Here is a 25,066-nt window from a genome sequence, read left to right as displayed (position 1 = left end):
ACTCTATCCTCTTGATTCCTGCTTACAAGCAAAAACTCWAACAGGAAGTACCAGTGACACGCTCAATACGGAAGTGCTCCGATGAAGCGGACGCTAAGCTACAGGACTGTTTCTCTGGCACAGACTGGAATAGGTTCTGAGATTCATCCGATAGCATTGAAGAGTTTACCACATCGGTCACCGGCTTCCTTAATAAGTGCACCAACGACGTCATCCTACAGTAACCGTACGTACATATCCCAACCAGAATTACAGGCAACATCCGCACTGAGCTAAAGGCTAAAACTGCCACTTTCAATGAACGAGACACTAACACGGACGCTTAGAAGAAATCCCGACAAACCATCAAACAAGCAATGCATCAATACAGGACTAAGAGCGAATCCTACTACACCGGTTCTGATGCTCGTTGGATGTGTCAGGGCTTGAAAACTATCACATATTACAAAGGGAAACCCAGCCACGAGCTCCCCAGTGCCATGAGCCTACCAGATGAGCTAAATGCCTTCTATGCTTGCTTCGAGGCAAGAAACACTGAACCATGCGTGAGAGCATCAGCTGTTCCGGACAACTGTGTGATCACACTCTCTGTACCCTATGTGAATAGGACCTTAAAACAGATTAACATTAACAAGGCCACAGGGCCAGATGGATTACCAGGACGCATGCGCTGACCAGTTGGCAAGTGTCTTCACTGACATTTTCAACCTCTCCCTGACCCAGTCTGTAATACCTACATGTTTTAAACAGACCACCATAGTCCCTGTGCCCAAGAATGCCAAGGTAACTTGTCTAAATGACCAACGCCTCTTAGCACTCGCATCATGAAATGCTTTGTAAGGCTGTTCATGGCTCACATCAACACCATCATCCCAGACACCCTGGACCCTCGCCAACGCCACAGATGACGCAATCTCTATTGCAACCCACACTGCCTTTTCCCACTTGGACAAAAGGAACAAATACGTGAGAAAGCTATTAATTGACTACAGCTCAGTGTTCAACACCATAGTGCCCTTGAAGCTCCCTGGGACTGAACACCTCCCTCTGCAACTGGATCCTGGATTCCTGACGGGCTGCCACCAGGTGGTGAGGGTAGGCAACAACACAGCTGCCGCACTGACCCTGAAAACATGGGCCCCTCAGGGGTGCATGTTTAGTTCCCTCCTGTACAATAGCGTGGCCGTGCACGACTCCAACACCATCATTAAGTTTGCCGACAACACGACGGTGGTAGGCCTGATCACCGACGATGATGAGACAGCCTAAAGGGATGAGGTCAGAGACCTGGCAGTGTGGTGCCAGGACAACAACCTGTCCTTCAACGTCAGTAATACAAAGGAGCTGATCGTGGATTACAGGAAATGGAGGGCTGAGCACACCCCCATTCACATCGATGGGGCTGTAGTGGAGCAGGTCGAGAGTTTCAAGTTCCTCGTGTCAACATCACTAAGGACCTATATTGGTCCAAACACACCAACACAGTTGTGAAGAGGGCATGACAGCGCCTCTTCCTCCTCAAGAGGCTGAAAAGATTTGGCATGGGCCCTCAAATCCTCAAAGTTCTACAGCTGTACCATTGAGAGCATCTTGACTGGCTGCATCAGCGCTTGGTATGGCAACTGCTTGGCATCCGACCGCAAGGCGCTACAAAGGGTAGTGGGTATGGCCCAGTACTTCACTGGGGCCGAGCTCCCTGCCATCCAGGAACTCTATACCAGGCGGTGTCAGAGGAAGACCCAAAAAATGGTCAACGTCTACAGCCATCCAAGCCACAGACTGATGTCTCTGCTACCGCACAGTAAGTGGTACCAATGTACCAAGTCTGGAACCAACAGGCCATAAGAATTCCCCAAGCCATAAGACTTCTAAACAAGACTGCTAAATAGCAAATCAAATGGCTACCCGGACTACTGCATTGACCCATTTTTGCACTAACTCACTAACTTTTTTGCACACATGCTTCTGCTACTGTCTATTATCTATCCTGTTGCTTAGTCACTTTACCCCTACCTATATGTACAGTACACAGCTACCTCAATTACCTCGTACCCCTGCACATCGACTCGGTACTGGTACTCCCTGTATATAACCATGTTATTATTTACTTGTTATTTCTATTCGTTATTCACTGTTTCACTATTAAAACAATAAATTAAATAAACATGTCATCCTTAACTCTGAATGACTGGAAAAGGACCAGTAAGTAAACATTTCACTGTGTCTACACCTGTTGCCTTCGAAGCATGTGACAAAAAGAGGTGATTGGTCTGTCCTCTTCTACACATAGCTCCCCTTTGTCAGTATGGAGAAGTGTGGAAGTTCCTTAAATTGCAGAGATTGTAAAATGTAATAAAGTCACTTGCGGTGTTAAACTGCCTACTACTGCCATCTCGTGTGGGTGGCTGGTCTTTATACCTCAAAGTTGTGAGGTCTCAATGCTTTTGAATCATCGCTTGTAAAAGATGGACACATTCTGACAACTGATAAAGTAAAGTAATCTCTTTTCACTTCTTAGTGTGCTTGGGCAGCAGGTGGTACAGAGCTCTGACCCCCCACAGACAACAGCCAGGGCTGTCCCATTCTTGTCACCAAGGCATCCGATCTGAGAAACAGCTGATACACTGACGACTCACACCACACACACAAACACGCACTCACTACAGAGATACAGTCTAGTTTCAAAAGCACTTATACTGGAATGATAATCTCTTGTAATAACAATGTGGATGTCACCATTAGATAGACAAACTTAGAACGACAAATGGCAACTTTAGATTTTTGCTAACTTTGATTGAAAGGGATGCACACATACGCTACACACCATACCGCCCACACCACCCACCATGGACTAAGGGGCCTAGTGAGGGTATTGACAGCTGTAACTGTTGAGAGTGAGTGCTAACAACACATTTAGGATAAATTACCAGGCCCCAAATGCTACTGGGAGAAAGAAGACAACTCTGCAATGTGGCACAAACGACAGCTGATCTGAGYTGGGGGTTTCGCCCATAGAATTATATGAGCATCTTTGGTTTGTCCTCTGGAAGGGAAGACAAGGGGATCACCTGTCCTGAGCAGAGGACCACTTCACTGACCATACATGACACAACTTGATAAAGTGCCCAAATGTGCTTGTTACTGCATGGCCAGAGCATTACATAACAAAAACCTCCCCAACACACAAACCCCTATGTAATTACATAGAGATAAATTGAAATGATCACTGTTAGCGAACATGAAGCAGAAGTTAAATAACCAACAGTTAGGAAATTCCTTGGGTGATTGTGTGTAGGCTGTGTGTGAGTCTCCACATCTGTTTTCTATTGGTCAGGAGACAAAGAGATTAAACACAGGATATTACATTTACTAGCAGGGAGTGGTGRTGAGGAGGGTGGGTAACAGGGAACAGCTCATCCACATGGCTTTTCTTTCTGTGTAGATCTTTTCATTATGGGGCTCACTGGAGAAACATGGTCTCTGAGGGACTGACTGATTGCTTCCCAGTTACTAAGAACAGGACACATGATCTAGTGGACCCCAGTCATTGACTGTATGTGTGTACAAAATTTGTTTTCTCATAGACAAAATCCAAAATAGCATCCTATTTCTTATGTAGTACACTACATTTGACTTAGCTCTGGATAAAAGTAGTGCACTTATCGTGAATAGGGTATATAGTCAACTGCCGGTTCTTTCAGGCTTCCTATGTGAACATGTTACAGCAGTAATAGTAGTATTTTCCTAGCCTGGGAATCCACACTACCTTTCACTGTTTCTCTTCAACTGTTAGTCTGGCCTTCCTCTAGCGTTTGTGCTCAAATTTCTCAATCTACTGTTGGTTCACTCAATCTTCCTTTGTGAACATGTTAAGGTAATAGTTTCCTTTCCCGGTTCATTGACCAGGAGGATGCCTATCTATATGACATATCACACAACAGATATTCCTTCCTGGATCTGAGTCAGGCACATGACTAATGAAGGCTCCCAGGTCTTTTTTCGCCATATTTAAACATGTGCCCTTTTTAAACCAGGGCTTCAAAGGTTTGCAGGAGTCTATGTTTTTCTGAAGATAGTGATTCACCCATCTAGAATGTGCCTTTGTCTTAACCCCAGCTTGTCTTGTTTAACAGAGACATCTCCGTGTGCCATCAACCTAATAGGACTAATGTGAAACATGGCCCCTGGAAAGGCTTGGAAAATAGACTAAATCAACTCAGATTTTGAAACTAAACAGAATGGTTGGAGATGTTGCTTTTGTTTGAATTAAAATAAATCAAATCACATGTTATAGTAAGACAACACACTTATTTTTGTACAATATATGAGAGAGCGAGAGGGAGAGAAAATGTGCATTACACATGCTATCTTGAGTGTAGAATGAGATGAAAACCTGTAACGATCGTCCTGGAAAGAAGGTGACCAAAACGCAGCGGGGTAAGTGTTCATTATAATTTAATAAATAACCTGAACACTGAAACAACCAAAAACAACAAAGTCTGGGTCTGGGTGGGCATCTATCCGCGGTGGCGGCTCTGGCGCGGGACGTGGACCCCGCTTAACCTTAGTCTTGGCCCACTTAGGTGGCGCCTCTGGAGCGGGGACCCTTACCGCCGACCCCGGACTGGGGACCCTTGCAGTGGGCCCCGGACAGGAGGGCGACCCTGGCGGCTCCGGACAGGAGGGCGACCCTGGCGGCTCCGGACAGGAGGGCGACCCTGGCGGCTCCGACATGAGGGCACCCTGCGGCCCGGACAGGAGGGCGACCCTGGCGGCTCCGGACAGGAGGGCGACCCTGGCGCTCCGGACAGGAGGGCGACCTGGCGGCTCCGGAGAGAGGGCGACCCTGACGGGCTCCGGACAGGAGGGCGACCCTGGCGGCTCCGGACTGGGCAGGGCGGCCGGACAGGAGGGCGACTCTGCGGCTCCGACAGGAGGGAGACTCTGCTGCTCCGGACAGGAGGAGACTCTGGCGGCTCCGGACGGGGGATCTTGCTGGCGGCTCCGGACTGGGGATCGTTGCTGGAGGCTCCGGACTGGGGATCGTCGCTGGAGGCTCCGGACTGAAGGGCGTCACTGGAGTGGAGAGACACACAGGAGGCTTCGTGCCATGCTCATCACTGGAGGCTTCTTGCCATGGATCATCACTGGAGGCTTTGTGCCATGGATCATCACTGGAGGCTTCGTGCCATGGATCATCACTGGAGCTTCGTGCCATGGATCATCACTGGAGGCTTCGTGCCACGGATCATCACTGGACGCTTCGTGCCACGGACCATCACTGGAGGCTTCGTGCCACGGATCATCACTGGAGGCTTCGTGCCACGGATCATCACTGGAGGCTTCGTGCCACGGATCATCACTGAGGCTTCTGCCACGGATCATCACTGGAGGCTTCGTGCCACGGATCATCACTGGAGGCTTCTGCCACGATCATCACTGGGGCTCGTGCCACGGATCATCACTGGAGGCTTCGTGCCACGGATCATCACTGGAGGCTTCTGCCACGGATCATCACGAGGCTTCTCCACGGATCATCACTGGAGGCTTTGCTCTGGGAGAAGGCACAGGACTCACCAGGCTGAGGAGACATGCAGGAGGGTTAGGGCTTAGCACAGACACAGGACTCACCAGGCTGGGGAGACATGCAGGAGGCCTCTTCCTTGGCCGAGGCACCGGATACACTGGGCCGTGGAGGCGCACTGGCGGTCTCGAGCGCAGAGCTAGCACAACTCGTCCTGGCTGGATCCCCCTGTAGCTCCACCGCATAACACGGTGCCTGACCAGTATGACGCTCGCCACGGTAAGCACGGGGAGTTGGCTCAGGTCTCCTACCTGACTCCGCCAATCTCCTCGTGTGCCCCCCCAAAGAAATTTCTGTGGCTGCCTCTCGTGCACGTTTCCTCGAGCCAACTCCTCGTAGCGTCGCCGCTCCGCTTTAGCTGCCTCCAGCTCCTCTTTAGGATGGCGATACTTTCTCGGCTGTGCCCAGGGTCCGTTGCCGTCCAAGATTTCCTCCCATGTCCAGGAGTCCATTCCACCACGCTGCTTGGTCCTTTGGTGGTGGGTAGTTCTGTAATGATCGTCCTGGRAAGAAGGTGACCAAAACGCAGCGTGGTAAGTGTTCATTATAATTTAATAAATAATCTGAACACTGAAACAACCAAAAACAACAGAGAGAGAACGAAACGAAACAGTTCTGTCTGGTGCAACAACACAAAACAGAAAACAACTACCCACAACAAACAGGTGGAAAAAGGCTACCTAAGTATGGTTCTCAATCAGAGACAACGATAGACAGCTGCCTCTGATTGAGAACCACACCCGGCCAAACACACAGAAAAAGAAAACATAGAACACCAGACATAGAATGCCCACCCCAACTCACGCCCTGGCCAAACCAAAATAGACACATAAAAAGGATCTCTAAGGTCAGGGCGTGACAAAACCACATAAATGATACAGGGGCTCATCACTAGCCAAACCACTGTAGTAGTGGGATTGAATTATTACGAATAAAGAGGTAGATTATACTGAGAATAACTCACTGTGTGAGACCTCCAGATGACCAAACCACCACATGCAGTGGGATTGAGTTATTACGATTGAAGAGGTTAGTACTGAGAATAACACACTGTGTGAGTGCCTTGACCCCAGATGTTACCCCTGAGAGAGAGAGAACAATCTGAGCTGTTTGTCCTGCTGATAGATAAGTACTGTAAGTACTCTGTGGGTTTTAGTGAGTAATGTCCTGTAACGCCACATGTCCTCTGGGTCCAGAGGGCATGCAGAGTACACTGGGCACAAGTGCAATGTCTAGGTAGAACAATAGTAAATAGGATAGGCCAATTTCATGTTCAACAGTGTGTGGGTCTAAAGGGAGGAGAAACCTAGGCCTAAACCATTATGTTGTTGTGGTAAAATCATTGCTAAGGTTAGCCAGAGTAAATGCACAGTTGCGAACTTGGAGGGGAAACTGTTGGTAAGTGAAAAGAGGATTCAATTATAGGTGTTTTGATGGTGCTGTATGTCACAAAGTCAGAAGGAAGTCAGCATCGGTCTGGCCAAGGCAGTTAGGTTAGGTCTGGCCATGCAATGGAAAATAAAACAGCTGTATTTTGTCTGAATTAGCCGGTGGCCTTCCGTTTTTTCGAGGAGGAAATGGGTTGGATTTTGGGTTAGCTGAATGACTATGTTCATTCACTGTACTCTGTTAAGGCCAGGACAGGGGAGAGTTTTTGTAATGGCAGGTTGCAGAGAGAGAGAGAGAGAGGGCGAGAGAGAGAGAGAGAGAGAGAGAGAGAATCTTACCAGCATCATCATCATGAGATAGGAAAAGGAGTGCAGAGAGGAGTCTGAGAATCTTCAAATAAGAGAGCTGTCTTTGATGTCTGTTTGCATTCCTTTCAGTGTTGGTGAAAGAAGAGATGTTAAACGGAAATGGAAGAGAGGGAGACACTTGAAATTGAATAAGGCGCTAAGAAAAACACACACCAGGTCTCCAAACAAAAGCAATGGGGAGAGAGAGAGAGAAAGAGAGGGAGAATAATTGAGAATAAGAGTGTAGAGATCAAGGGATCGAGAGACTTAAGGAAGGGAGAGAGAGCGAGAGTGTGTGTGTGAGARAGCAGAGAGAGGGTAGTTGTCCGCTACATCTCTGTGCTGTTTTAAGGCTTTGTTGTGGTTAAGTGGCACGTCCTGGTGATCCATCTAGCTAAGTAAAGGCTGGCAGTATCAGGGTTTGTCCTAAATTACATCCTATTCCCTAAGTAGTGCACTACATAGAGAATAGGGTGCCATTTGGGACATAGTGTCACATAACCATTGTTCAGGGCAAGGAAGGGTTCATAATGGAGCAGAAGTACAATATCTGGGTCTCCTCTCACTTGTTTGCGGTGGTTGCTCCCGTCCTCATGCTTTTCCCTCAAATGGGCTGTTACACATRCCTTTGTTTCCTGTTGATTGTCTCACTCAGAAACGCTATAATGACAATGTGCATGAAGTAACATGTATACAACTTGTTTATGGCTTTTGAAAAAAAAACTTGTGTAATGCAGTATGATAAAAACAGGACTAGAGGACCTTGAGCAGAGGCAGGGAATGAAAACACGAAAAGCCTTCTCTCATTGTAGTTAGTGCACAGTAGAGTATGGATGGAAGAAGCTGCTTTTTACTATCCCAGGACCCAGCCTTGGCCAGGCTCAGACTCGCTCACTGAGAGGTGTGGTATTGGGAATGGGGCAGCAGAGGGACAAATTCAAGAAGGGGGGCTGGGGGTCTGGTAAAGGGGATTATCCACACCACCCAGCACCGTAGAGTCTTCTGCCTCTAGTACTGTGGGGTGGAGGGGGCCGGGGTGCCGTGATTCTGTTGGCACGCTGCACTAGGCTGACCAGCCAACCAGAAGAAGGGGAAAAGAAGAAGAAGAAACGGCCTCTTGTTGTTTGTTCTCMTCGTCCTCCATCTGTCTGTTCAGTTCCTGACACCTGTACTGTCCTGTCAGAGCCTGACACCCTGACAGGGGCAGATAGGCCCAGTCTTCAGGGACTGATGGAGGGGAGGATAGGGCAGCTAGCGAGACCTGCATGGTGGAGCTGTGGGGGGATGGGATGGGGGTGAAGTTGGGGCCACTTCGCTTCTATCCCAGCAACACACTTTCTAGCTCTATAACCCAAGCTTACAGTACACTAAGATCCAAGCCCTACATTTTTTATAATGGACTTAACAGAACAAGCTTTTGTCTGTTAAATTCACAACTTGGAGCTTAATTTGTATTTGTGATAGTGATAGGGAAGGGTAATTGATAAACCAATACTCRACTTGATTTAAAAGCAGAAAACAACTGCGATTAATGGGTTGTCAGCCAGATGTTCCTATAAAACATTAATCAAATCAAATGTTATTGGCCGCATACACATATTTTGCAGATGTAATCGCAGGTGCAGCGAAATGTTTCTAGCTCCAGCAGGGCAGTAATACCAAACATAACACACAAATCTCAAGACTAAAAATGTATTAATTAAGAAATATCAGAACTAACAATGTAGCAGTCACTAAGGTGCAGGGTAAAGTTGCAGGGTCTCCGCCTTCTAGATGGTAGCGGGGTAAGCTCGTTGATGATTTTCTGGCCTTCCTGTGATGCTATCAAGAAGAAACTCTCCTCTTTAGGGGTCATTCCACGGAACACAGTTAGACACTGACGTTGAGGGTTTAGTATGTGCTCTGGGGCTCATCCAAGAGCCTTTCATTGTCTTTGATTGTAAAACAAACATCTTTGTTCCAAATTCCTAAATATAACACTTCTTACTACTTTGGTTTGTGATCGGAAAAGGAAATGTCTTATGGTTGAGKTGTCAGCCTTAGTGACAAGATGGCTGGAAGGAAGACAACTTTTATTTGCTTTTGGCATGACAATAAATAAACAGATGCTTTCTAAACCTGTTAGCTGCCCACCTCTTAATCGGCTTACCTTGGCACAGGGACGGGCAGCGGGATGGGCGACTGGCACCTTTGAAGGGTCATACCAATAGCCAGTGGTCCACCCTTCCTCCAATAGAACATAACATGTTGGAGGACTACATGATACCAAAAAGAATACTTCATACATGAGCACACATTCAATTACTTGATAGAGTTCTGTAAGTACTGCTCACAGTGACTTGTGTATAACGGTAGAGGAACAGAAAATACATATTTAATCAATATATTACCAAAGCATATAGAATAATTCTTCGAAAGACATCATCAGTTGAGAAGTTCCTATTTGGTCTCTAAAATATCAAAATACTGCAAATACTGTGTATGCCATAACTCAAGTGCTGTTGGTTTTCTTAAGCTCTGAACCTATCAAGTCATTTAAACATTTTTAGTATATGACAGTGTAAAATAAACAGTGTAAAACATAGTTTATGTTGCATTCATTTAAAGTTCTGACTGCCAAGTGCCCACGTCTGTTAACAAGTGTGTGGAAACTGTGTCACTTCACTTTGACACCACAGCAGAGCTGTTTTAAGTGTGTTTTACTACATTGAAGAGTAGTCCTAAAGAACTACAGAATTGTCAATATCCCACCCATGAATTAGGTAGCACAAGTTATCTGTTGTTGGGAAATCATGATTAATAAGCCCATAAATTAAATCAATTAGGTTTGTTTAGACACTGTCAATAAGGAAACATTCATGTTCTCTCACTGAAGAGTAAAACCAGTGTGGATAACCATGACCACAAGCTAGTGCCTAGTGAGGGTGTGGAATGACCTCCCCTCTTAGCTTTAGACCGCTACTTGTTTGCACTTACCCGAGGATAATCGTGTAGGTTCCACAAACTCAAACAAATGGCTTGCTGCCAAGTCTTCTGCCGTTCAAACAAACATGTAAATGTGTTGACATAGTGGTGTCATAGTGGCTCAGGACAGACTGCTGAGCGTCTGTTCTTGTCACATTTTTACTATGGAGGACATTAGGAACGTATTACACTGAAAAACTGAAAAACCTGTATCTACAGTGCTTTCAGAAAGTACTGTACTCACACCTCTTGACTTATTCCACATTTTGTTGTGTTACAGTCTGAATTTAAAATAGATTAAATATATATCACTGCCCTACACATAATACCCCAGCCATCACTAACACAGAGAGGTTGTTGCCTACATACAGACTTAATATCATTGGCCACTTTAATAATGTTTACATATCTTGCATTACTCATCTCATATGTACAGTTGAAGTCTGAAGTTTACATACACTTAGGTTGGAGTCATTTAAACATGTTTTTCAACCACTCCACAAATTTCTTGTTAACAAACTATAGTTTTGGCAAGTCGGTTAGGACATCTACTTTGTGCATGACACAAGTAATTGTTCCAACAATTGTTTACAGACAGATTATTTCACTTATAATTCACTGTATCACAATTCCAGTGGGTCAGAAGTTCGCATACACTAAGTTGACTGTGCCTTTAAACAGCTTGGAAAATTCCAGAAAATTGTGTCATGGCTTTAGAAGCTTCTGATAGGCTAACTGACATAATTTTAGTCAATTGGGGGTGTACCTGTGGATGTATTTCAAGGCCTACCTTCAATCTCAGTGCCTCTTTGCTTGACATCCTGGGGAAATCAATAGAAATCAGCCAAGACCTCAGAAAAAAAATGGTATACCTCCACAAGTCTGGTTCATCCTTGGGAGCAATTTCCAAACGCCTGAAGGTACCACGTTCATCTGTACAAACAATAGTACGCAAGGAAAAACACCATGGGACCATGCAGCCGTCATACTGCTCAGGAAGGAGACGCGCTCTGTCTCCTAGAGATGAACGTACTTTGCTGCGAAAAGTGCAAATCAATCCCAGAACAACAGCAAAGGACCTTGTGAAGATGCTGGAGGAAACAGGTACAAATGTATCTATATCCACAGTAAAACGAGTCCTATATCAACATAACCTGAAAGGCCGCTCAGCCAAAACTGCCATAAAAAAGCCGGTTTACGGTTTGGAACTGCATATGGGGACAAAGATCATACTTTTTGGAGAAATGTCCTCTGATCTGATTAAACAAAAATAGAACTATTTGGCCATAATGATCATCGTTATGTTTGGAGGAAAAAGGGGGAGGCTTGCAAACCGAAGAACACCATCCCAACCGTGAAGCATCATGTTGTGGGGGTGCTTTACTGCAGGAGGGACTGTTGCACTTCACAAAATAGATGGCATCATGAGGAAGGGAAATTATGTGGATATATTGAAGCAACATCTCAAGACATCAGTCAGGAAGTTAAAGCTTGGTCGCAAATGGGTCTTCCAAATGGACAATGACCCCAAGCATACTTCCAAAGTTGTGGCAAAATGGCTTAAGGACAACAAAGTCAAGGTATTGGAGTGGCCATCACAAAGCCCTGACCTCAGTCCCATAGAACATTGGTAGGCAGAACTGAAAAAACTTGTGCGAGCAAGGAGGCCTACAAACCTGACTCAGTTACACCAGCTCTGTCAGGAGGAATGGGCCAAAATTCACCCAACGTATTGTCGGAAGCTTGTAGAAGGCTACCTGAAGCGTTTGACCCAAGTTAAACAATTTAAAGGCAATGCTACCAAATACTAATTGAGTGTATGTAAACGTCTGACCCACTGGGAATGTGATGAAAGAAATAAAAGCTGAAATAAATCATTCTCTCTACTATTATTCTGACATTTCACATTCTTAAAATAAAGTGGTGATCCTAACTGACCTAAGACAGGGAATTTTTACTAGGATTAAATGTCAGGCATTGTGAAAAACTGAGTTTAAATGTATTTGGCTAAGGTGTATGTAAACTTCCGACTTCAACTGTATATACTGTATTCTATATTATCTATTGCATCTTAGCCTATACCACTCTGACATTGCTCATCCATATATTTATATATTCTTATTCCATTCCTTTACCTAGATTTGTGTGTATTAGGTATTTGTTGTGGAATTGTTAATGTTGCTGCACTGTCAGAACTAGAAGCACAAGCATTTTTGCTACACTCGCAATAACATATACTAACCATTTGTATGTGACCAATAAAATGTTATTGTATTTTTTTGTTTATTTCACCTTTATTTAACCAGATAGGCCAGTTGAGAACAAGTTCTAATTTACAACTGCAACCTAGCCAAGATAAAGCAAAGCAGTGCGACAAAAACTACAACACAGAGTTAAACATGGGATAAACAAACGTACAGTCAGTAACACAATAGAAAAATCTGTATTCAGTGTGTGCAAATGAAGTAAGGAGGTTAGGCAATAAATAGGCCATAGTGGCAAAGTAATTACAATTTAGCAATTAACACAGGAGTGATAGATGTGCAGATGAGGATGTGCAAGTACAAATACTGGTGTGCAAAAGAGCAGAAAAAGAAAAATAAATATGGGATGAGGTAGGTAGTTGGTTGGATGGGCTATTTACAGATGGGCTGTGTACAGCTGCTGTGATCGGTAAGCTGCTCTGACAGCTGATGCTTAAAGTTAGTGAAGGAGATATAAGTCTTCAACTTCAGTGATTTTTGCAATTCGTTCCAGTCATTGGCAGCAGAGAACTGGAAGGAAAGGTGGCCAAAGGAAGTGTTGGCTTTGGAGATGACCAGTGAAATATACCTGCTGGAGCGCGTGCTACGGGTGGGTGTTGCTATGGTGACCAGTGAGCTGAGATAAGGCGGAGCTTTACCTAGCAAAGACTTATAGATTACCTGGAGCCAGTGGGTTTGGCGACTAATATGTAGCGAGGACCAGCCAACAAGAGCATACAGGTCGCAGTGGTGGGTAGTATATGGGGCTTTGGTGACAAAACGGATGGCACTGTGATAGACTGCATCCAATTTGCTGAGTAGAGTGTTGGAGGCTATTTTGTAAATGACATCGCCGAAGTCAAGGATCGGTAGGAGAGTCAATTTTACGAGAATATGTTTGGCAGCATGAGTGAAGGATGCTTTTTTGCGAAATAGGAAGCCGATTCTAGATTTAATTTTGGATTGGAAATGCTTATTTAATGTCAAAGTGGAATTATGTTTTTCGACTTGAGTCAATAAGTATTCAACCCTTTTGTTATGGCAGGAGTAAAGATTTACTTAACAAGTCACATAATGGGGCATCCCGAGTGGTGCACTGGTCTAAGGCACTGCATCGCAGTGCTAGAGGCATCATTACAGATCCGGGAGACCCATGAGGTGGCGCACAATTGGCCCAGTATCGTCCGGGTTAGGGGTAGGGTTTGGCCGGCTGGGATGTCCTTGTTCCATCGCGYTCTAGCGACTCCTTGTGGCTACCGGGTGCATGAACGCTGACTTCGGTTGCCAGCTGTACAGTGTTTCCTCCGACACATTGGTGCGGCTGGCTTCCAGGTTAAGCGAGCAGTGTGTCAAGAAGCAGTGCGGCTTGGCGGGGTCGTGTTTCGGAGGACGCATGGCTCTCGACCTTCGCCTCTCCTGAGTCCATACGGGAGTTGCAGCGAGGAGACAAGACTGTAGCTACCGATTGGGGAGAAAAAGGGGTAAAAAGTTTTTATATTTAATTTTTTTTTATAAATAAATAAATACAAGACAAATAGTAAGTTGCATTGACACACTCTGTGTGCCATAATAGTGTTTAACATGATTTTTGAAGGACTACCTCATCTCTGTACCCCACACATAAAATGATCTGTAAGGTCCCTCAGTCGAGCAGTGAATTTCAAACATAGATTCAACCACAAAGGAAGGTTTTCCAATGCCTTGTAAAGAAGGGCACCTATTGGGTAGATGGGTAAAAAAAAAAATCTGACACTGAATATCCCTTTGACGATGGTGAAGTTATTAATTACACTTTGGGGGGTGTATCAATACACCCAGTCACAAGAAAGATACAGGAGTCCTTCCTAATTCAGTTGCCGGAGAGGAAGGGAACCGCTCAAGGACTTCACCACGAGGCCAATGGTGATGTTTAATGTCTGTGATAGGAGAGAACTCAGGATGCATCAACAACATTGTAGTTACTCAACAATACTAACCTAATTGATAGACTGAAAAGAAGGCAGCCTGTACAGAATAAAAAATATTCCAAAACATGCATCCTGTTTGCAACAAGGCACTAAAGTAGTAATTTGGAAAAATTTGGAAAAAGTAAAGGGGTGTGAATACTTTCTGAAGGCGCTGTATTTAAGTGTACGTTTTCATATTGAGTGACCTCTTAAAACTATGTACAAACATGGTAGTTACAAGTTACAGTATGTTAATGTATTATTTGACAACTATATCCTGAGCGATACTTCTTATGACATACAGTCAAAACGTTTTGTTTTTATTCTCTGCCGAAAAGTTAAATAACTACATTTAGTTTAACTGTGCAAGAGAGAAGACTAGGACCAGACACGCTAGATGATGTAAAATGGTAGCTAGACTAATTTCTCCTTTTGTGTCGTTGTTCCCAGACAGTGCCCGGTAACCAGCAACGCTATGCTTTACCTCAGAGAAGTCTGCTTCATGTCATAGAACTAAATAGTTATATATACAGTGTATATATATATATATATATATATATATATATATATATAATTATTTTTTTAAACGCAAGCATTTTCTTTCTTATTCATTTCATATTTTATACACATTGTTGGACTGTAATACAGAGTGTAAAATCTGTAGAGCTCCCTCTGTTGGCAACTCGGGCACAGCTGGGGGAACTCTTACATAGGATAATACAAGCAGTGAATGTGTTTTTTTCTGCGTGTGTGTATGTGTGTGTCCATGTGTTGTGACCAAAATAACCTCCTCATTCCAAAATATCCTAATTAAAAAAGGAATTGTGTCAACAACCTTTTTATTCGCTTTCCACATGTTTTGCTTTAATCTCTCCTTCTCCCTCTCTGTTTCTCTAGGTTGACTCTGACTCCCTGCTGTCCACCATGGAGACCTCTGCTCCGACAGCCACTGAGAAAAAGGAGCATAAGGGATCAGGTCTGGATGGAAGCAGCTTCTCAGACCTGCCAAAGAAACCATCTCCCACTACTGTGACCAGAGGTATGAATGACTAAGCAGTGGTGGAAAAAGTACTCAATTGTCATACTTGAGTAAAAGTAGATGCCTTAAAAGAAAATTAATCAAGTTCACGCAGTAAAATACTACCTGAGTAAAAGTCTAAATGTATCTGGTTTACAGTGGTGGATACAGTGGTGGAAAATACAGTGGTGGAAAAAGTACTACATTTTCATACTTGAGTTATATTTGGGAAAAAACAGACAACATTTACGAACGCATTATTTGTTTTTAGTGATTCTGCCAGATCAGATGCAGTAGGGATGACAACGCGTTATATTGATAGATGCGTGAATTGGACCATATTGCTGTCCTGCCTGAGCATTTGAAAACGAGTACTTTTGGGTGTCAGGGAAAATGTATGGTATCATAAATATAACATATTTTCTTTAGGAATGTAGTGGACTAAAAGTAAACTTGTCAATGATATATATTAAAGTATAGATACCCCCCAAAACAACTTAAGTAGTACTTCAAAGTATTTTTACTTACTTTACAGCACTGTGACTAAGAGCTAACACCTTCAACTATACCTCCAGTCTCTGTCTGTACACTATAGCAGTGCTCCCAGTCAGAAGTTGGCATCTTTGATACCCAAATCAAATACATTATAGGTGTCCCCCTGTCATATGGTATCTCCAGAAGTTTTCTTCCAATATTTTCATTCTGAAAATATTTTCAATATAAAATACTTCTTGACTGAAATTGATTGTGCAGAAGGTAAAATCTTGCCTTTAGGTATTGTTTTTCTTTCGGTGGTCCATGTTGGTGTATGCTTTACATAGTGTCTTATTGACCCACTCAGTGGCACGTAAAAAAAAGAGATATGGAGAGGGACTGCATGTTTCAAGGATGTCAGAAACTGGGTGATGGGGGGAAAAAACACTATAATGAGGGCGAAAGACCTTGTTCTTACCTCGTGAGTATAAACGTTATAAATTACTAAAGCAGTCTGTGGTAACAGTGGACGACACAGTGCATCAGAGTCCTCTGACACCGGCGAGGACCGGGAAGTACCTTTTGATATGCTAATGAGCTGTATCTGATATTGTGGCATTGGTAAGTTATATTTAATGATAAGCTTGGTGACCTGCCATAAGCAAAGCCATATGAGCATTAATTGTTTAGAGAAATAGATTTAAGAAAAATAGGACGCTTCTCTCTGCCCTCAATGGCACCTCTTCAAAGAAATCCTACAAGATTGTTTCCAAACCTATTAATTATATTTATTGTACTGTATCCTATACAGGGTACCCTATTGCGATTATTCAAATCTACATAGACCAAATAATTGTGATAGTTGCAAATTATATTGTAAGTAATATAAAGCTGGTATAGTTTATTTTTATGGAAAGTAGCTGGCAGGCAACTCTTATGTGATGATAACTGTAGTGAGTTTCCATCCGGTCTGAGGAGAAAAAAGAGAGAGTGTGCGAGAAAGAGTGAGAGAAACAGAAAGTGTTAGAGAGGGAGGGAGGAAGAGGGATATACAGATTAAGGGAGAGAGAGACAGGGAGAGAGACCTCTCATGTATTAAATATGAGACCTCGTGTTTTCATCAGTGAGTATATGTGATGAAATCTCCCCATAACGAAGACTGAGGACCTTGTTCTCGCCTCCAGAGGTTTAACATTATGAATTATAAACGACTGCATGGCGGAGCGGTTCAACTGGACTCTGAAGTCCTTCCTTCTGAGATGGACAAAGACATCTAGCGAGGGCCCACCACTAAAATGTTAATAGAACTTATCAGTCGTACATTTTTACTGTTTAATGAATGGCTTGGTGGCCTGCCATCGCCAAACTATAATCATCATGCATTCTTTATTCACGCATTGGCAACAGCGAAAGTAGAACATTTACACCCATACTGACTTTGTTACATAGTTATACTCCTATGTTTCTCATTTGTTTTTGTCCTTTTGATCAGTCTTTTCACTGGTCCTGCAATTAGTATGAATATGAATATAGGGCCAAATCTGTTCCTGGAGAGCTACCCTCCTGTATGTTTTCACTCGAACCTCAGTTGTAACTAACCTGATTCAGTTTATCAACTAGCTAAATATTAGAATCAGGTGTGCTATATTAGGGTTGGAGTGAACTTACTCACCAGGAACAGGGTTKAAGAGCCCTGATATAGGGCATAATGTGAATAAATCAATATGATAGTGTATTATTCTTAGTACATTTCTCAAAGTAGCCAATATCAATGGCCTCCTTCACTCAACTCTATTGAAACTACTGTTAAGTCAAAGGGTAACTAACTGAAGGATCATCAGACCACTCGGTGAAAGGTCTAAGAAAAGCGCTCTAATGTCTGCATTAGCTTCAATGGTAAGTCATTACAAATGAACAGAGTTCCAACTACGGTACATCGTTTCCCTTCGCTGGCCTGCCCTGGACACGTTGGCAGGTTGAACATCAGTGTCTTACAAAGAAGACTCCATTTCAGTTTCATGGAGACATGCCCTGCCTAGTTCAAGGGAAACTTCACTGCTGAACATTATTTGGGGTGTTTTTCCAGTTTCCTACATAATTATGAGTGATGAGGTGTTTCARACATAATTATGCACCATAGCGGTATTTTTGCATTTCTGCCCAGGAGAGTTCAACCAATGATGTCATTGGTTGATTGAGCCTGCTATCTGAACAAAAAATGGGTTTAGTCCTGTTTTGTAGCAATTATTGTGGCCTTTGTGTTTTGCCGATTGCATGACGATCACGCTAGCAGCGAGTAGATATGATTGTCCTTGTTCAATAGATAGGAACGATGTTCCTAGCTGCCACATCATTGCAGGATATCTAGGTTGACTCATTTTCCCGAGCTTTGTAAAGACTACAGCCTGACGGGAGCCCTATTTCCTTGTCCAATTGTGTTCCCACCCTCGAAGGCAGGTTTTTAAAAATGGGTTTGGTACTAGTTTCTACAAGGTTCATGGGAGCTATGTTACCATGCACTGTCTAGCCAAGATGGCTAAATAATTACAAATCAAATCAAATCAAATTTTATTAGTCACATACACATGGTTAGCAGATGTTAATGCGAGTGTAGCGAAATGCTTGTGCTTCTAGTTCCGACAATGCAGTAATAACCAACAAGTAATCTAACCTAACAATTCCACAACTACTACCTTATACACACACACAAGTGTAAAGGGATAAAGAATATGTACATAAAGATATATGAATGAGGTTGTGGTACAGAACGGCATGGCAAGAGCAGTAGATGGTATAGAGTACGGTATATACATATGAGATGAGTACTGTAGGGTATGTAAACATAAAGTGGCATAGTTTAAAGTGCTAGTGGTACATGTATTACATAAGATGGCAAGATGCAGTAGATGATATAGAGTACAGTATATACATATGAGATGGGTAATGTAGGTATGTAAACATTATATTAAGTGGCATTGTTTAAAGTGGCTAGTGGTACATTTTTACATAATTTCCATCAATTCCCATTTTTAAAGTGGCTGGAGTTGAGTCAGTATGTTGGCAGCGGCCGCTAAATGTTAGTGGTGGCTGTTTAACAGTCTGATGGCCTTGAGATAGAAGCTGTTTTTCAGTATCTCGGCCTGCTTTGATGCACCTGTACTGACCTCGCCTTCTGGATGATAGCGGGGTGAACAGGCAGTGGCTTGGGTGGTTGTTGTCCTTGATGATCTTTATGGCCTTCCTGTGACATCGGGTGGTGTAGGTGTCCTGGAGGGCAGGTAGTTTGCCCCCGGTGAGCGTTCTGCAGACCTCACTACCCTCTGGAGAGCCTTACGGTTGTGGGCGGAGCAGTTGCCGTACCAGGCGGTGATACAGCCCGACAGGATGCTCTCGATTGTGCATCTGTAGAAGTTTGTGAGTGCTTTTGGTGACAAGCCGAATTTCTTCAGCCTCCTGAGGTTGAAGAGGCGCTGCTGCGCCTTCTTCACAACGCTGTCTGTGTGGTGGACCAATTCAGTTTGTCCGTGATGTGTACACCGAGGAACTTAAAACTTTCCACCTTCTCCACTACTGACCCGTCGATGTGGATAGGGGGTGCTCCTCTGCTGTTTCCTGAAGTCCACAATCATCTCCTTTGTTTTGTTGACGTTGAGTTGAGGTTATTTTCCGACACCACACTCCAAGGGCCCTCACCTCCTCCCTGTAGGCCGTCTCGTCGTTGTTGGTAATCAAGCCTACCACTGTAGTGTCATCCGCAAACTTGATGATTGAGTTGGAGGCGTGCATGGCCACGCAGTCGTGGGTGAACAGGGATACAGGAGAGGGCTCAGAACGCACCCTTGTGGGGCCCCAGTGTGTAGGATCAGCGGGGTGGAGATGTTGTTACCTACCCTCACCACCTGGGGCGGCCCGTCAGGAAGTCCAGGACCCAGTTGCACAGGGCGGGGTCGGACCCAGGGTCTCGAGCTTGATGACGATTTGGAGGGTACTATGGTGTTAAATGCTGAGCTGTAATCGATGAACAGCATTCTCACATGGTATTCCTCTTGTCCAGATGGGTAGGGCAGTGTGCAGTGTGGTTGCGATTGCGTCGTCTGTGGACCTATTGGGTCGGTAAGCAAATTGGAGTGGGTCTAGGGTGTCCGGTAGGGTGGAGGTGATATGGTCCTTGACTAGTCTCTCAAAGCACTTCATGATGACGGAAGTGAGTGCTACGGGGCGGTAGTCTTTAGCTCAGTTACCTTAGCTTTCTTGGGAACAGGAACAATGGTGGCCTCTTGAAGCATGTGGAACAGCAGACTGGGATAAGATTGATTGAATATGTCCGTAAACACACCAGCAGCTGGTCTGCGCATGCTCTGAGGACGCGGCTGGGAATGCCGTCTGGGCCTGCAGCCTTGCGAGGTTAACACGTTTAAATGTTTTACTCACCTCGGCTGCAGTGAAGGAGAGCCGCAGGTTTTGGTAGGGGCCGTGTCAGTGGCACTGTATTGTCCTCAAAGCGGGCAAAAAAGTTGTTTAGCCTGTCTGGGAGCAAGACATCCTGGTCCGCGACGGGGCTGGTTTTCTTTTGTTAATCCGTGATTGACTGTAGACCCTGCCACATACCTCTTGTGTCGAGCTGTTGAATTGCGACTCGATTTTGTCTCTGTACTGGGACTTAGCCTGTTTGATGCCTTGCGGAGAGAATAGCTACACTGTTTGTATTCGGTCATGCTTCCGGTCACCTTGCCCTGGTTAAAAGCATGTTTGCGCTTTTCAGTTTCACGCGAATCTGCCGTCAATCCACGGTTTCTGGTTTGGGAATGTTTAATCTTGCTGTGGGTACGACATCGTCAATGCACTTCCTAATGAACTCGCTCACCAAATCAGCATATTCGTCAATATTGTTGTTGACGCAATGCGGAACATATTCCAATCCGCGTGATCGAAGCAGTCTTGAAGCGTGGATTCAGATTGGTCGGACAGCGTTGAACAGACCTGACGCGGGAGCTTGTTGTTTTAGTTTCTGTTGTAGGCTGGAATCAACAAAATGGAGTCGTGGTCAGCTTTTCCGAAAGGGGGCGGGGGAGGGCTTATATGCTCGCGGAAATTAGTATAACAATGATCTAGGGTTTTTCCAGCCCTGGTAGCACAATCGATATGCTGATAGAATTTAGGAGTTTTGTTTTTAGATAGCCTTAAAATCCCCAGCTACGATGAATGCAGCCTCAGGGTGTGTGGTTTCCAGTTTACAAAGAGTCAGATAAAGTTCGTTCAGGGCCATCGATGGTGTCTGCTTGGGGGGAATATATACGGCTGTGATTATGATTGAAGAGAATTCCCTTGGTAGATAATGCGGTCGACATTTGATTGTGAGGAGTTCTAGATCAGGTGAACAGAATGACTTGAGTTCCTGTGTGTTGTTATGATGATCACACCACGTCTCGTTAATCATAAGGCATACCCCCCGCCCTCTTCTTACCAGAAAGATGTTGTTTCTGTCGGCGCGATGCATGAAGAAACCAGCTGGCTGCACCGACTCCGTTAGCGTCTCTGAGTTAGCCATGTTTCCGTGAAGCAGAGCACGTTGCAATCCCTGATGTCTTCTGGAATGCTACCGTGCTCGGATTTCATCAACCTTATTGTCAAGAGACTGGACATTGGCGAGTAGTATGCTAGGGAGTGGAGCGCGAGTTGCCCGTCTCCGAAGCTGACCACGAGACCGCCTCGTTTGCCCCTTTTACGGCGTCGCACAGGGTCGCCGGCTGGGATCAGATCCATTGTATTGGGTGGAAGGCAAAAACACTGGATCCGTTTCGGGAAAAGTCATATTCCTGGTAGGAACGATGATGAGTTGACGTTAATCGTATATTCAGTAGTTCCTCCCGACTGTATGTAATGAAACCTAAGATTACCTGGGGTACCGATGTAAGAAATAACACATAAAAAAACAAAATACTGCATATTTTCCAAGGAACGCGAAGCGAGGCGGCCATCTCTTTTCGGCGCCGGAAGTAATGGCTGCTTCTGATGATTCCTCTTTCCAAGAAAAGCTGGACGATGAAACAGTTTTCGATGTTCTTTTACATACTAACATGGGGACATACTGCCCTATTCATTTGAGCCGGGAATACACTGAAGAGGAGTTGAGACGAGTACATGAATTGCGAAACCAGCAAGCAGCGATGGGGAACCACGGTCAGACTCCGATGGATCGTGTGTATGTGACAGACCATATAGGTTTTGTTGCACACATGGATAGGAGTGTGCTGTAGACCTCTAAGATCAACTGGCGGCGGCAGCCTAAACCAGTTAGACCAGGAAGGCAAATGACAAACGAGTAAGTTGTTTTGCTGTTGGTACCTAGCTAGCAATATAAGCTATCTTTTCACACGAGGCAGTGCTGTTCAGTAAAGTATAATTTCGTGATCGATTCAACCATAACAGGGCTTACTAGTAACACTACAAGCCAAGCTAGCCATGTTGAGGTAGCTTTGTTTGCTTTACCCAAAAATGTACTKTAGCCTAATGTTATAGGTAGTTAGCTAACGTTAGCTAGCTAGCCTCAATGTATCTTATTAGGATTAAATGGATTAAATTAGGATTGATGATGATAATGAAGAGTAATGAGTAATGAAATTACTTTGGCTTTATGACTCGTATTAGTCTTTGAATAACTATACCTGTGTGTTGTAGCTAGCTAGGTAATGTGTGTCTGTGATATGTGTAATATTCTTTATTGTGCTGCAATACTAATACAGACAGTACACAACAATTGCCCATAATAGCGTTTTTGTAATTATTTTACAGACAATACCGCTTAGTGGCCTAGGGATTATATGTGTAGTTTGTTCTATGTGGGGAGAAGCTAGGCACAGGACACCGAATCCCCTTGCCTGCRTGGGTTGTTTGGGCCATTCAATTTATCCTTCACACGATGGACAGTATGTCGGATACAAATAAGTGGATGACTCGAGGAGATATGAAAGGTCCATAACAACAATCTCCCATTGTATCAAAGTGACTCCGAACATCTCACTGCACCCACCAAACACACCATATACAAATATTCCCTTTGTAGACCTGTAGTATTTGTTATAGGCGTTAGTTGTATATTTGTCTTTACTGCATACAGTATATGTCATACATTGCCATAATGTTTCTGTGTACTGCTGTGTAAACTCACCTCGCTCTCCAGAGCAAATTACATTTGTCTTGAATACAATCCATGTCTATTTATTTGCTACATTGACAGACTAATCTACTGATTTATTCAAACATGTTTACTTGCCAACAAATGAAAGTTGAAATGATACACCAACTCCCTCCATCATTTGTTTTAGCAGTAAGATTGTAGCTAGTTACTTCCCCCCAAAAGTATGAATATCACAAAGAATACATCCAGAAGTAGAACTCAGCACTTTATTGGTTTCTGATGCAGCTTTAATCACTTTGTCACTTGTCAGTACACATATACAAAAATATTATATAAACATTTTATCAAACTCCATTATATACATATGTAAAAGAGCTAGCAATATCTATACCACAGTGCAATTGTGAGCATACTAGGCATTCTATATTATATGACAACATCAGTCTAACATGGATGTGTTGGCTGAAATTATTAATCCAATGGGCTATAGGATCTCTACTACTAAAGCTGGTGTCACGGTCAGCAGCAGCAGGATTAGTCAGTGATTAACCAACATGTTTTTGTTGTAAAATGGTAGCCTAGTGGTTAGAGCGTTGAGCCAGTAACCGAAAGGTTGCTGGATCGAATCCCCAAGCTGACAAGGTAAAAATCTGCCATTCTGCCACTGAGCAAGGCAGTTAACCCACTGTTGCTGAAGACTTGGATGTCGATTGAGGCAGCCCCCCACACCTCTTGGATTCAGAGGGGTTGAGGTTAAATGCGCAAGACACATTTCAGTTGAAGGCATTCAGTTGTACAACTGACTAGGTATTCCCCTTTCCCCAGTACACACTCAAACAAGGTACTATATCCACCACTATATCCACCCATCACCCTCGTGTCAATACATCATGCTGACTAACCTTCACACACAATACCCACCGCCAGCAGACACCAATCTTTCATCCACACCATCCCATTCTTACTAATAACTCTGCTTTACTCCAATTTAGACTTCAAGTTTTGCATAAACAATCAACTAAGCCTCCATAATACAGAGAAAACTATGTTGTAGCCTACTTATAAACACGCCAACTAGGACAAGACACAGGCCATGTTTATGCCTAGCTCCAGCATATTTATTTGCTCATCGTGGAGTCATGGAAAGATTTACAGTAGCAAAGGTGACTTACAGTGCATTTGGAAAGTAATCAGACCCCTTGACTTATTTTTATTTTTTAATGCGTTACACCCTTATTCAAAAATGTATTAAATCGTTTTTTTCTCTCATCAATCTACACAATACCACATAATGACAAAGCAAAAACAGTTTTTTTGAAATCTTTGCAAATTAGTAAAAAAAGAAAAACTGAAATATAACATTTACATAAGTATTCAGACCCTTTACTCAGTACTTTGTTGATACACCTTTGACAGCGATTACAGCCTAATTTCTTCTTGGATATGTCACTACAAGCTTGGCATACCTGTATTTGGGGAGTTTCTCCCATTCTTCTCTGCAGGTTCTCTCAAGCTCTGTGAGGTTGGATGGRGAGTGATGCTGCATCTCTATTTTCAGGTCTCTCCAGAGATGTTTGATCTGGTTCAAGTCCGGGCATTGACTGGGCCACTCAAGGAGATTCAGAGACTTGTAGCTAACATTAGCTAACGTTCACTTGCAAAGTTACAAATCACATTGCCAGATAGCAACTGGAAAATTACATTGATTTGCTTTGGAATGTCTAGCCAGCATACTAAGAAAACTAACTAGCTTGGTTTAGATAAACAAATGTAGTTCGCTAGCTAAGTTACCTCTGCTCGACTTCTTAGCAAGGTAACCAATGAAATGTTACCCCAGCAGCCTGTGCTTGTAGTTTGCACATCCATGTAATGAGCACCACACCATGACTAAACTTTACAGTTGTTGTCGACACAAAAATATAAATAAATAGTTGTTCGCAAGCTGATGTTCTATGAACGAGTG

At 43.9% G+C, this 25,066-nt stretch overlaps 1 protein-coding gene across 1 annotated transcript in view; it reads left to right on the top strand.

The window, feature by feature from the left end:
- gli2a (GLI family zinc finger 2a) overlaps positions 1 to 25,066 on the top strand; it is a 118,907-nt gene that overhangs the window by 6,450 nt on the left and 87,391 nt on the right. The window contains exon 2 of the mRNA XM_024006695.2: positions 15,371 to 15,512. Coding sequence (XP_023862463.1) covers positions 15,398 to 15,512 — 115 coding nt within the window. The 5' untranslated portion in view covers positions 15,371 to 15,397. The remainder of the gene's footprint in view (positions 1 to 15,370; positions 15,513 to 25,066) is intronic.

This window comes from Salvelinus sp. IW2-2015, linkage group LG2 (genome assembly GCF_002910315.2).
Source record: "Salvelinus sp. IW2-2015 linkage group LG2, ASM291031v2, whole genome shotgun sequence".
Lineage (NCBI taxonomy): Eukaryota > Metazoa > Chordata > Actinopteri > Salmoniformes > Salmonidae > Salvelinus > Salvelinus sp. IW2-2015.
Note: the sequence above shows the minus strand (reverse complement) of the source record. Positions and strands in the feature narration are given on the sequence as shown.